This window comes from Anser cygnoides, chromosome 8, assembly GCF_040182565.1.
Source record: "Anser cygnoides isolate HZ-2024a breed goose chromosome 8, Taihu_goose_T2T_genome, whole genome shotgun sequence".
Classification (NCBI taxonomy): domain Eukaryota; kingdom Metazoa; phylum Chordata; class Aves; order Anseriformes; family Anatidae; genus Anser; species Anser cygnoides.
The window spans coordinates 30854725-30869009 of NC_089880.1; the positions used below are offsets into that span (position 1 = coordinate 30854725).

The 14285-nt window shown below is 43.2% G+C and overlaps 1 protein-coding gene across 16 annotated transcripts in view; it reads right to left on the reverse strand.

The window, feature by feature from the left end:
• Positions 1-14285, reverse strand: part of DOCK7 (dedicator of cytokinesis 7) — a 98706-nt gene that overhangs the window by 14073 nt on the left and 70348 nt on the right. For 8 of the 16 annotated variants that reach the window (XM_048062219.2, XM_048062215.2, XM_048062214.2 and 5 more), the window contains 13 exons: positions 11246-11415; positions 10289-10443; positions 9241-9423; positions 8633-8768; positions 7350-7446; positions 6888-6905; positions 4828-4924; positions 4216-4350; positions 3359-3511; positions 2442-2600; positions 2078-2178; positions 892-1084; positions 185-328 (listed from right to left, as the gene is read on the reverse strand). In XM_048062219.2, coding sequence (XP_047918176.1) covers positions 185-328; positions 892-1084; positions 2078-2178; positions 2442-2600; positions 3359-3511; positions 4216-4350; positions 4828-4924; positions 6888-6905; positions 7350-7446; positions 8633-8768; positions 9241-9423; positions 10289-10443; positions 11246-11415 — 1741 coding nt within the window. The remainder of the gene's footprint in view (positions 1-184; positions 329-891; positions 1085-2077; positions 2179-2441; positions 2601-3358; positions 3512-4215; positions 4351-4827; positions 4925-6887; positions 6906-7349; positions 7447-8632; positions 8769-9240; positions 9424-10288; positions 10444-11245; positions 11416-14285) is intronic. The other 8 variants (XM_048062223.2, XM_048062222.2, XM_048062218.2 and 5 more) reach the window with 1 other exon arrangement.

Here is a 14285-nt window from a genome sequence, read left to right on the forward strand (position 1 = left end):
TTCACTGCAGTTTACTTGAGAGGGCAAACTGAGCTGTCTTGAACAGCCAAAACTCCCAATGCTCCATGCGAATTAAACAGCTACAATAGAGCTATACAGCCTCATAGAGAAAACATTTTCCAGTATATTGCCCAGCAACATAAGATTGCTGAAGGAGACAGATAAAGAAATTAAAGTCGTCTACCATGGAGAAAGATGCTGCAGCCTGTTCCAGCAATCCCACCAGACCAGCTTCTGTAAAATACTTTCCAGAACAGATACCTTCTTCATCTGGTGATACAACATCATCAGAAACTGCTGACTCTTCCAAAACATTAGAAGATATGTTCTAAGGAGAAATAATGTAGATAAAATATTTAACTCAATTTAAATAACGATCAATACTTTGAAAGCCAGCTGATTTTCAATCAAATACTAACATTCTTCACGAGCATTTTATGTCATTTCCTTCTGAACCAAACCAGCAGGGTGTTTCAGCACATGCTAAAGCTAATTGTACTGGACCACCTACATGCTCAAAGCTCAGTATGTGCTTGTTTGCTCTGCTCAGTGGTGCCTTGCCTAATGGTAGTAGTCACAAGAACCAACTGCATAAGTTACTTCAGAACAATTGCACCCACTACAAAGGCTGGACTAAACAGAGGGTAAAAAAAAGACAACTTATATGGAGAAATAAAAAGAACTGGATTCATTCAGCCTACTCAGTGGAACCAAGACAGCCTTTAAGCATAAAAAAAAGATTTTCAGAACTTGCTGTAATGCATTCTCCCCAAAATAAACCGAGTAAGTGCAGTGTGAGTATCTAGGCACAGCAGTATCTGGCAAATAGGAGATACTCTATCTTAGCAGCAATGACAGAACCTAAAAATACAAAAATAGGACAACTCCTACCTGAAACGTAACACACCCTACAGGGAGGTATTTCCGGTCTTCAAGCATGCTTAGGTATTCAGCCACCAAGGCTGCAGAGTGGACTAAGCACTGGGCTGACTCTGCATGATTGCTCCTCTCTGAGTGCTTTCCAGCCATGTTCTGCAACCAGGTCAAGCGCAGGTCAGGGGAATTCTGATAGCCCTTTGCAATCCTAATTTAAAAAAAAAAAAGCGTGAGAGAAAAAAGACAAAAAAAAAGCCCTTTGCTATTAGTATTTAGTTGCTTCTGCTTAAATACCAATCATCCTCAGTGCTAGGCTACCTGGAAATATATGAGATAGTAAGCTGTGTAGATGGAAATTACCCTAAACTACTTCACAGATTTCTCAGCCAGTTACCGGCGGGCAAGTAACTGGAGCTACCTAGTGACGGCAAAATGCTTTTAAGGGTGACTGCTGAAACTCTCAACCAAAATTCACATTTCACTTGGAGATCGGTAGCAAGCCAGAGGTGTGGGACTGTCGGAGCAGACCTGCCAGGTTGCTTATGACAAAATCTCTGCCTTCTAAGAAGCCTTCAGGACCATTTGTGCAGATGATACCACACAATTTGGTGGCTGGATTCTTAGCACGGTTCTGGAATATATTTGCCTATTTAGACCATCACAGGTACCACCACTTTTCAGCCTTTTGTTCAAGTAGGTCCTGAGAGGTTCTTAAGTTTTTCCTGATGCAAGCAGGGAAAGATGTCTTTGCTCAGGTGGAGGACAAGATTGTGAGAAACTACTTAGGAATGGAAAATACCTTTATCTGCAATAAGATCCACAAATGCCATACAAAACCAAAGAATATCACAGTGAAACAACAGACAGGTGCATAGCTGTCCATGAGCACTGAGACTGGGAACTGCTGTGTAATTAATTGCTCCAAACCATGCTCTGTAAGGGCTCAAATGAACATCTCAGTCCAAAACCAACAGCAATTAGCTGTGTTGATTTCAAGTGAAATGTGAGTCATGGCAAGCAATACAAAAAAGGTTTAAGTTCAAAGTAAAATAATTGATAACAGAACACGCATAATCAAGGTTCACAGCAATACAGCACTTGATGCTCTAAATAGAGAAGTGCTGTAGGTGCCAAGCTTTTTCAAATACCAGGTGAGTACTGACATCTACTGTCCCTACTGTGCAATTGTTATGAGCTCTACCTGTACATCAGGTCAATCAGCATTTCTGGATCTTCCTGATGTTCCTTCATTTTAACTGTGTCAGAGAGGATCATATGGAGGTTGAACACGAGATCTTGGACCTGTAAAAAATATATACTGCTGTAATGAACTGGCAATGGGAATCAAGCTACTTACTGCTATGTTGGGGCCAGAGTTGCTCTGAACCTTTGTGTGTTTACCTTGCTGTCAGAATTAATCAAGGACCTGGGTTTTATGTACTCAGGTCATTAAAAAAAATGTACCTCCTTCTGGGAATACATGCAAATTCCAGCTGTAGAACAGGAAGTTTAAGACCAGCCTGCTAATGAACTACATGCCGCTTCTCTTGCGGTATTTCTTTTACCTGATCAGGAAACGTTGTCTCCCTGAGTTCCAGATCTTCTTCCGCATATGTCAAAATAGTCTTCAGGGAACGTCGCAGAAATTCCTCATTGAAATTCTGGGATGTCCCCACCAGGGATGAGAGGGACATGGTCACCTGCATTTTCACTCTGGCAAAGTTCTGCAACAGGGAAATTGTTAGTGTATTTTAACAACCTGGAGATACCGCAAAGCTCTGCTGCAACGTGAGTACTGTGGTCACTGTACCCTCCTCCTGACACACACCTAATGCAAAAAAGAAAACTTTTTTTGTGAAAAGGGCTGTCTTAGAGTAGTGATTAAATTAAATTTCTGGTGCTGTTAACTTCACAATCTGATGACAGCTTCATTTATTTCCAGGAGAAGGTTGTTCAAGTTTTGTTTTTCCCTCCTTCTCCCTCTTCTCTCAAGCACCCTGAACAGGATGATGCTCAAACCCCTCTCATGAACACAGTCTTCATTCCAGACACTTGCTTTTTGGTTGATCTAGCCTAAAACCTGGTGTTACTGTGAACTCACTGCTACCTGTCCCTGGGCGCAGAAGGAGTGAGTCCCTCCAGCTCTGCTGCTCAGCATAGGGGACTGTAATCAAAGTGTGCATGGGGGAACCCTTTGTGATACACAGCTACGTGGGTGCTTGCAAGACACCAACTGGAAGAGTTAAGGCTGAGAATTTTCTTGACACTTTGAAGCACACATGGGTTAGTCAAAACAAGATCTAATTAGAGGTTACCAGCATCTGAGTAAAAACGAAATCCCAGTATTTCTAACACATTTTCCTGCTTGTCTAGATGATAAGCTCTCCAACAGCCTTTCTTTCACATGGACACACAGTGCTCCACCCAGCAGCCCCAACCAGTTTACATGTAATAACCTAACAAAGGGCGGCGGGATACTCACATTCCCAATCTCAAAGTTTTGTCTCATCAAAAGGTAAAGCGAGGCGCTCGCGTGCGACCGTATTGTGCTGATGCTGCTGCTACAGTGTCTCAGGAGCCTCAGGCACAGATCTGCACACTGCTCAGTCTCTTCTTCAAACAGCAGCTCAGGGAACTGGAAAAACAGCACATGAGAAAACTACTGCCAGGACAGACAGAAACAAACTCTTGTACAAAAATGCCACGGCGATCCTCAGCAGTGAGCATACACCAGCATTAGATGAAGTCCAATATCCTCTAGTTTGAAGGAAATTGTGCTAATTTGAGTCACTTCACTTTTACAGTTAGACAAAAGCAGAGTCTCTGGCAGCGCAAGAAGACGAATAATTCTACATACCGCCCCAAACACTGCGCTCCACCCTTGGACTGATTTACATCAATTCTAAAAACTCAGGCTTAAAACTTTGAGCTATTCCCAGTGTATCTACAGAAACAGATACATTGTTTAAACTGTGGTCCCAATAAAAAAAATAAAGATCAATTCTAAGTGAGAGTCATCCTTAATTCCACCTGTTCTTTGTGCTGCCTACTGGCTAAGTACCTCTGCCCACTTATAGCTTGCCAGCAGGAACCTACATCACACTCAGCCTTTGTGAACTGCACCTCTGTGCACAGCCATCAAATGCGAAGTGCAAAGATATAGGCACCAACCACAAAAACCATTCAGGTTTTATCCACCTCTAGACCCCATTTCCTGAAAATTAGTACTGCACAACACAATAAATGTTTGATGAAATGACACCAATGTAAAAGAAAAAAACAGCCCTGTCCTCCGTCAGTAATGCTCTGGATATATTACAGCATCTGCAGAGAATTCACCTTTGAGACCAATGCCCTCTGTGTGGCGAAGCAGTGTTGGAGATAAAGTGCACTTTGGTTGCAGGCCATGCTATGCAGAAGCACCTTCAGCACTCCACCCAGGATACTCTCTTTGGATTCCGTCACAGAAACGGTCTGCAGACAAAAGTAAACCAAGAGTCATATGAGCAAAAGCAAGCCTCCTGACGGGGCAGTAAGAACTCTGCCAAGAAAAAAAAAAAAGGCATAACTCACTTAGCTGGACCTGCGTAACAGGCACATTTCTGAATCAAACCCAGATGATGAAAACCTGACCCATGAGCTGAAGCTTGGGGAATGATGGTGCTTTCCATCCAGTGGGGCTCTGACCCTTTGGGACCTTGCTATACTAGAGGGAAAGAATGTAGCTGTCCTCTAAGGGGGTGATTCAGGTGCAGGGTGCAAGCTTGGGATTCCTGGAAAAGCCATGAAACTGGGATGAAACCCTGCCTGCACCGAAACCCTCAGCAATGGACTTGAACAGTTCTGACAGTGTTCAGTCAATTAGAGTGGCAGGAAGGTTTTGTTTAACAAACTGCTGCCTGGCCAGGTGATCCTAATGCTCTTACATTTCTATTTTCTTATCATCCTTACCTGCACAACTATCTCTAGCGTATCCAAAATAATTAGATTTGCTTCTGTTGCAAGATTTCCATCAATAAGTGCTTCATGTTCTATCTCTGCCCGGGATCTATTCAGAGAAAAGAAAGCAATAAAATTACTTCCTGTTTAAGAAATAAACCTGCATATTTCCCTTTCAAATATATTTTCTCATCAGCAGGAAGCCCCTGGTTACAATGCATATATTTATACTGGACAACACTACAAGGATATTTGATGCGCCCATTAAGAGGACAGGAAGAAAGCCTTGCTTTTTTACATTTACAAACTTACACATGATTTACGTTCATCATGCTCAGCAGAGATCACACTACTTTCTGACACTTGATTGCTCTCCCAGGAACACAACAACAATTTAGAATCGAAGTCCAACTCAAAACTGGTTTAGTAGCATTGTAAGGCATGCAACAGCACAACCAGGAACAGAACGTATGGGTTCACGTTAAAGGCTATGGACACAAGGTGGTGCTACACGAGCTGGTATTTATGCACTGTTGATCCCAGCAGCTAAACTGCTTGTAGCACAGAGTGCATACTGTGAAGGTGTGATCTTTGTAATTTTTATGCTATATTATCTTACACTTTTTGAAGAATATCTTCCTCTCCAAGAACAAAAAAAATACACAGTTTTGCTGATAAATTACAGGCACTCCCTTTTCTCAAAAGGCTTATGAAGTTCATACACCACCTCACACCAAGGGTCCCAGGAATTCAGCAGAAATCTCCTAATTTCAGTGACAGGAGCTGCATTTGGCAAGGACCCAGCAGTGTATTTAAAGAGCCCAACGACAGCTCGCCCTACGCAGGTGCCATCCGACAGACTCACGCCAGGCCAAATAACGCTGGTGGTGTGACCCATGAGAACTGACAAAATCCAAGCAGAACACACACTAAAGACTCAGCTGATTCAGCTGCAAGTGTTCCTGGAACTGGCATTGCAGCAACCCTGCCCCGCACTGCTTCCTCTGGGAGCTGGGCCATACACTCATTATCTGCTCTTCAGACTCCAGAATATGAAGGCTTGGGGCATGGCCCTATATAAAATTGTACTGCCTGCATAAAACAATACCACCTGCAATTAGCTGTGCACAATTTCTCGTTGTGAAACAGGTCTTGCTTGGCAGATCTCAAAGGTTCAGGCTAGACCTATGCATGCAAGGCACACCTGCAGTGCCACGGCTACCAGGGGGAGTTGGGTGTGATGGCTCTAGGCTCACAGTGAGCAAGCATGGGTTACAAAGCAGGTTTCCAGAGTTATCTGAGCAGATTCTTCTGAGGGGCGAGATACCATCCTTTAATCGTTGTGGTATTCCACAGCTGTTTAACATGAAGTCCTTCTGGGAAGAGGAGAGGGGCTCAGACCCAGTGCCAGCAACTGGTGACTTCTGCAGGCCAAATTTTACTCCGGTACAACTCTGCCCACATCTCTGGAGTTGTACCATGGTGGAATTTATACCTACGCCACTTCATCAGCAGGTTGAAACACACTGGTCGTTTGGCTTTTCCGATGCCTCAACCGGACTTGTTTTTTGTCTTGGACAAAAAGCCACTACTTGATGTAACAAGAGATTGTGTTCTTGTGTCGGACAAAGCAATTAGAAGCTGTGAAGATGTACTTTCAAATCCAGGAAGCATCATTCTGTCTTTGTGGATAAAATTTGGCCTGATCTCCACGCTGGCTCTGAGGACCCCACTTCCCAGTTTCTTCAGAGCCTCCCTCGGGCCGAGATTGCATTCCTAGGACTAGGAACAATTCTTTTGCTGGGAGGATGGAGACTGAAGGTTGCAATTTGAGGAAACAGAAAACAAGCACAGCAAAGCTCAAACACAACTCCTGAGCCCTCCGGATTAAACCACACCAAGAGAGGGAATTTTAAAGGAAATGAGTGTAGTAAGCAAAAAGAGCTCATTCCAACCAGTTGCACACACACACTGAAAACTTCTGCCAAGCATCACAAACAAGGCTGTGATGATTGAGTCTGCAGATGTACAAAATAGCAATTTATAAGAACTGCACACCAATGCTACAGTACCTGGCTGGTTTGTGGCTTCTAAAAGCACAGCACATGTGGAAAAACAATCAAAGTGATGGATTAGGACAGGAAAGGAAAGTGAGCTTTGAGAACTCCAGAATGCTCTTATGGAATAAAGGAAATATGACATGAGATATATATGCTATCTGTGACTATTGTTCATGAATTTCTCTCTAAATTACAGCTTACTACAGGATTTTAAGAAGGCAATGGACTTGTATCAGTCTTTTTTAATCTCGTTTTAAAATACTAAGAAACCAAGGGACAGTGAAAAAGAGTTAGACTGTGCAGTGTTAGACTAAAAGTTATTTGCACACTGCCAGCCCTGCTCCAGCTGAGAGCCCAAACGTGCTCACACGAGAGCTCAGTGGACTGCTGCCATTGACCTTCTATGGGGAAAGAGACCCTGCATAACCACAGGCAGTGTGACATTGTGAAAGTAGAAGGATAAGGCAGAGTTACTTGTCTAGCTTTTCCGTGTTTTGACGCCAGTGAGTCATATCCTTTCTCCATCTCAAATTCTCTTGACTTCCAAATGCGCTCCCAGAAGGACTTCTCTCTGTGGGACAATATTAAAACAACAGCAGTCATCTAATATTATTTTTTTTGCACGAGTAGCAACTCTAGATTGTTCACAATGACAGCTGACAGCAAACTATAACTTCTTAGAGCCCAAGGCCGTGGCGCTCACCCAAGATGTTTATACAGCCTCTAATTCTGTCAGTGCTAAGTGGCATGAGAGACAACTTCACTTGCAGCGGTTTTCATCCAAGAGAACAACGAACAACACAGACCACTCTGTGTGCTGCCACAAACCAGCTCACTACGGAGCTAACAGAGAGAGGCAGCTGAGATACTCAAATCAGGGAGGTAGCTATCAGGGCTGCTAAGAAAAGCACCTTCCTTGGGCTACATAAGGGGCCGATGTATGGCAACCCTCTGCAGTGTGACATTGCTGTCCTCAGCTGACACACAGTAGCGTCTCCACGATGGTGCTGAGACCCCCCCCCCCTTTCCTACTTTACAGCCTTTCTATCTTTATTGTCACTGCTGGGAGGGCAGGTGAATTTCACCATGCAATGTCCCAGGTAAGTGATAAAGGCAATGAGGGCCAGATTTGGAAAAAAAAAAAAATAAATAAAGTACAAAGGTCCCCATCTCTCTGAAATGATTCATTAATTATGCCTCTAAAATATTTATTCAATGTAGCCCATAATAAGGGCTAACATGTATCAGGAAGCCTGCGGGCCAGTTCTGATTCTTGTCCTAATCCCTTGGCCCTTCTTTCTCCCAAACAAAATAAGTTGCATCATCACAAGATGCACGTTATGCTAACTACTGACTATTTCAAGTCTCACTAAATTAGTACAAATATCCAGATGTTTTCAGATGGATCAGACAGTCTGTCTTCCGCTCTGATCCCTGCACAGGGCATACTAGAAGGTGGTCCTGAAAAATGCTTATGGTGAAAGAAGTTCAGGCAAGAATATCCCATAAACAAGACATGATCATGCATACACCAAAGCAATCAAGTAACAGCTGTTTGCAGATTGAACTCAAAAAATGAGCAGAGATTTTGCAGACCCAGTGAAGGATGCCTCACACTACAAATGGCATTTTCTAAGGGCCTCTTTGCAGATTTTGATGGGTAGTATCCCACGCCACAGACATATGCAAGTAACCACTGGGGATGGGAGTAGTGGCTTTTGGAAAAAGGGCAGAGCACAGAAGACATCTTTACTTACCTAGCTGTCCTCTGCTTCTTCGGACCATTTCCTGCCTTGCCCCTATGCTTCCCAAAATAGCTTCTTCAAGTTTGGCTCTCATGTCTTTTGACTTTTTGAATGTCAAACTGTTCATTCTTTCAAATACTTTCTTGCCCTGCATGTTTCAAATGACAATGAGGAAAGAGTCTTTCAAGCTGGGTTATTTTCTAAGCATAACATCTCAAAATATCTTTCCTGTCTGAAGACATACAGCAAGAAAGGAACACAGATTTAGTTGCTAGCTAGATAATCTACCCAGACTCCAGCATCACTACGGAAAGCTCTCATCAACAGAGCAAGCAAAATGGCCAAGAGCTATCCCCTTTCCCTGCAGCAGTTCCCACACGAGTGGCAAACAGCAGAAACTGCCTAAGAAATGGAAGGAGTCAGACACACTTACATGGCTGAAAAGTGAACGTGGAAGAAGGCTAGAGGTTGCACAGAGAAATGCTTAGCCTTGGGATTTAGATTACAGGAAATACTTTGGGGAGAGCAGGAAATGCCTTTCTGGAGCTGTGCAAAGGACTGGAGTGTAAAGTTCCCCTGCAAGCCTTAGAAGAAACTTCACAAGGTTTAAATAGCAGTACCTTGTACTCAAAGCAGGATACGCAAAGGTAAAGCAAATCCAGGAGGCGATTGAGCTGCAATACTGACAGGTCTGTGAACCACTTCTGTAAGACACTTTCATCGGCGTTCTTGAGTACCCACAAGAGACAGATCAGAAGGCTGCGGCTGGACTCTGTTGAGAAGGTGGAGTGCTGCCTGCCACTCTGAAACAGACAAGTCAAGACATTTGCCACACTGGATTTCATGTCCAAACACTTGAATCCTCACTAAAAGGATCTTCACAAGCTACCACTCTGGCCTCAATAATTACCAGATAGGAATACAAAGTGAATAGATGTTTTTTACTAACAATTAGGGAATACACATTTCTCCTTCCCAACCTAACAGCTCAGTGGAGCTGCCACAGTATGTCTGAAGCAAACTCATCATGTTACGGGAATGTCTTTCTGTTCAGCCAGCAAAGACCCACATCCCTCAAAATGCCTTTAATAACATGAAGCAGGTTAACAGGTAGGCAGAGGGGCTCTGCTTGTTTTCTCATGTATGTACTTGGGTCTCATCCAGAACAGTGTTTCATTCTGAGTGCATGTACCAGCAAAATGGGGTCCTGAGGCAGGAGTAAAGAAATGGAAGGACCTGCCTGCTACCAGAATCTGTGGGATTCCCTCCCCTGTGCAGAGAACAAGGGAAATAACCCATTTATGTCTTAAACTAGGTGGGACTTAGATCTTTCACTTAAAACTTATAATGGCCATTGCACTTCACGGACCTTTTATCAGATTGTCTCAGAAAAAGAGAATATCAGAAAATGCTTCCGTTTTCTGACCTTTGTTGATTTTTGTCACTGCTTGGCATTTAATTATACCCCCTATGAGAATGGCACGGCAACATGCAACCGTGATTTGTTCCCACTTGTTTTTCACCCTCTGCCTCCCTGTGTGACACCCAAATCTACAAACTGATATGAGTCCCTACCGCTCACTGATCAGCCCTACAGGGCATGCATGTGTAAATATTTGCTTGTTGACACAGGCTGAGGGTCAAGGAATAGGCAGGATAGCTTTGTACCGATGAGGCGAGTATAATACTGCTGGGCCGGGCGAGCTGAGGGACCGATGTTCCTGCGATGGCCATGGCAACTGTCTGGCTTATCATGCTGCCACCCTCGCTTTCATAATCATCAACAGCGACGCAGCTTGGTCTCCCTCGCTGGTTGTGACTCTCTGCCAAGAAACACATGCATCCCAGTAAATCCCCAAATTCAAAGTGGCTCTCCCCAGCACTCGTTTCATTGAACTGTCTGGAAATGCAAACTGAAAATCATCACACTCACAGATAGGGTCCTGCAGTATACAGGACTGACTGTTATATGAGGTTATGCAAAGCAAAGCAAATACCCATCTTCAAATACAACCTACACAACTTCAGTATCTAGAACCCTTCTGAAAACAGACTTTTTACACCTTTGAATACTCCACTCCAAATCCTTACTTGCAGCTTTACTATGTCATCAAACTCAAAGGACAGCGATGACTCCCAATTTGAAATTACTCTAGATCAGACTCCCTTGCCCTGAACTGATGCATCCCACCTCTGGGGTTCTGCAGGACACTGTGCAAAGCACACCTGAAATGAGCTGCTGATAAAGCACAGTCTGCTTATCCTTTGTAATTTTTCTGAGACTTGTACAGTACATGGAATGACTTCTAAAGCCAGTCAGAGCAGGGAGGCTGGCTGGGCACATACAGACAACAGCCAGACAGCAACTAAAATGCATTGCTAGTTTTTCACTTCATGCAAACAAGTAGGCAAATGCAGCTTCTGAGTGTTCACTTGTTGAACTTGGATATACTGTTGGATATATTTTGCAAGTGTGGTTTCAAAAACATGTCAGTTACAAATACTTCAAAATACAAACAAACTCATCCAACAGCAAAGGGATTTGTTGTTCAATTTTAGAAAAAAAAAAGACAACACTCAAATCTTGTGAGCAGATGAATATTCAAGGCACAGAATGTAAAATACCTGTAAAGTCATAGAGCTGAGGCACGGTTTCCATGATCACGCCAATCAGAGGTAGGTACAGCATTGCAACCCGGGCCTTTACCTGCGGGTCAGCGTACCGCGGATCCGAGTCGTGACTGGACAGTAAATTGTGTACCATGTTGATGACCTTCTTATGCAATCCAAATAAACTGTTAAAAGAGAGTTGGGTCACACAGATTAGTTAATACCTTCAAAGCAAACTATACTTTGTAACTGAGAGGTTTCAAAAAAAGAAAAAAAAATCCCGGTTTTTATTTTTAACTTCACTTAAACCACCATTACGCGTATTCTTTGATCTCCCCTGGATTTTATAAATGGCTGGCTTTTGCCCATGCCACATAAAATGTACAGAAATATCTTGCTGAGGTGCACACGCAATATAATGCGAACACTCATATTTTCCATACAAAAACAAAGCCCCAACTTCTGCTATGTTGAAGGATTGAATCAACTGGAGAACGTTAGGAGAACCTGGGGAGTAGAGAAGACAGGGAGAGAAACTTGAGAGGACAGTGGGTTTAGTGAAACTATTTGTAGTGCTCTTTTTTTGTTTCTATTTAACACTATTTACAGAGAAAAGCCCTCCTAAGACAGAACTTTGCTTTTATCAAATGATCAGTAGGTTTCTGCCTCCGTTCCCTGAACCCCCATGCAATTATTCAGCCAAAACAGTAGACTACAGATCAGTAACTCTGAATTAAAAATGTCAAAGAAATGGAGAGGTAGAAGGAAAAAACAGCAAGAAGTGGCCTTCCCTATTATTAAGATGCAATTCACGTCAGAGCCCCAGCACCATTCCCTTTTGCAGGACACCTTGCGTGAGCCTACTTGGTGCTCATGGCTTGTGAACACAAACTCCTCTGAATCTCTCAAGAACTCGCTCTGCCCCTTTTCAATCCCCTCAGCCACCACACAGAGGCAAAACTCTCCCAGAGCAAATAGCACGTGTCTCTATGGCTATTTGCTTCTGGAGGCAAACCAGCCCAGGAAGACAACTCTACCCCATGCACGAAGCAGCCAAGGAAGCTCATACATTATGCAGTAGCAAAACATAAGCTTCAGTGTTCAAACCTGAGGTATTAAAACAAGGGCCGAATTTCAGGCAGTATCCACTTTACCTGAAAAGTAGAGTTGAGTTCTGGTTAAAAAAGATGAGAGATTCTGACTGGGTTGTCGGGGGGTTAAAATGATTATAAAGACACCAGCAGAGGTTAGGAGGTCATTAGCTAGTTGAAGCTATACTTCATATATAACTGACCGACTCCTTCAAATTAAGGTTAAAGAGAAGTCTGTGTGTTATTCTGAAGGAGTGGCATCTAGGCCACGTGTGAACAGCTGAAAGGAAGCTATCCTGCAGGCCATGGAGCTACGTACAGGGAAAACACATTCAGACACGGCAATGTCATTAAAACTTAGGGCTACATGGATATTTTTCCCCTTTTCCTGAACAGAACAGGTACTGTGGTAGATCGATCTGTATCAAGGAGGAAATGTGACCTGCTAATCTTTCTGGCTGATAATGCAATGAATCGATCTTGCCACCCTCCAGCCAGCCCCTCTGACTTCTCAGCCCTGGCATGAATTTGGGTCAACAACACACACTTCTGGAAAAATGACATTTGTCAGTGAATACTGAGGGTCAAATTTTGATTTTCTCACTTCTGACCTGTAACGTTGCTCATTATGGGCAATGTAGGCACTATGAAATGAGCAATAATTATTATTATGCTCAAATAATCAAAGCATCACAGCACTGACAGCAGAGAAAATCTCTTCAGGCTCTATCTGCCTGACCTCACTCTCTGTTTTCCCCTTCTGCAACTGTCTGCTTTGTCACATCCACATGCTGTCTCATCTTTTAGACTGCAAGTGCTCTGGAGGAGGACTGTAATTTTTTTTCTTATTGCACAACACCTAGCACAGAGGGGTCTAACTAAAGCATCACCTTTAGGCAACAGGGCACTGCAGTCTTTTCTGTCCAAGGGAATCCAAGGAGCTCTTATAAAATGGGCGAGCTAAAACGTAACCTATTTTGCTAATGGAACAAAAAAGAGCAAGGAGAGAATAAATGTAAGTCTCTGCACCACTTACCAAGACCTAAGGCAAAGCTCTAATGCAATAAGCAACTAGACATCCCTTTCCACTCCTGCTGCAGGATAATACAACTGAGAACTATTGCGAGCTTTTTCCAAGGGTGGCCAAAACATTTTAATGGCAAGCATGTCTACATCCTTTACTAATAACCTGATAATGATCCTATCTGACCATTAGAACTCTTCACAGACATGGGAAGAGTAGATTTTAATAGAATGACATCCTTCACATGGTGCATTTATCAGGAAAAGGCTGAAGGCTTAACCCTGAGAACAGTTAACAGGCTGCAAACTACAAGTCATTCCGGAAAATCGTAACAAATGAAGGCACTACTGATACACATCTTCACCAAAATTCAGGAGCTTTGGTCAAAATTGATCTCCAGAGCTGAACCACTACCAGTGGACTTTTTCTGCCTACACAGGGTTAGCGATAAGAGCTGTCTCCCCAGCGGAGATGAGCAAGATGATACTGACAGCTCCTTTGTGCTGCTGGGCAAAGATTACCATCCGTGTCCAAGCTAAGGGTTAAGAATATCAAGATGAGAGAGCTCAAGAAGCAGGTATGTGAGAACAGAAAGTTTGTGAAGAGTGAGCAAATATGAACAGAGACAGGACCTGATTTCTAACCAGGGAGCAGGATGTTCCTATGCCACAAAAAGGATTTCTGCAGACGGTCTATGGGTAAAGATTTGGTGCTTTTCCCATTTCAGACCAAACAAATGGGACTACAGTGTGTTATGTACATATACAAGAAAATATTCTCATTTATGGCATCACTTTCTTCTCCAACAGAAAACAGAATTAATGTTTAACTCCTGACACCACTTTGTAAAGGAGCAGAATTACCCATGAATTATCAGTATTTGTCGACTCTGCTGATTATTTCTGGGTCCACCTTGAGAAAATGGCTGCGAGAGAACTTA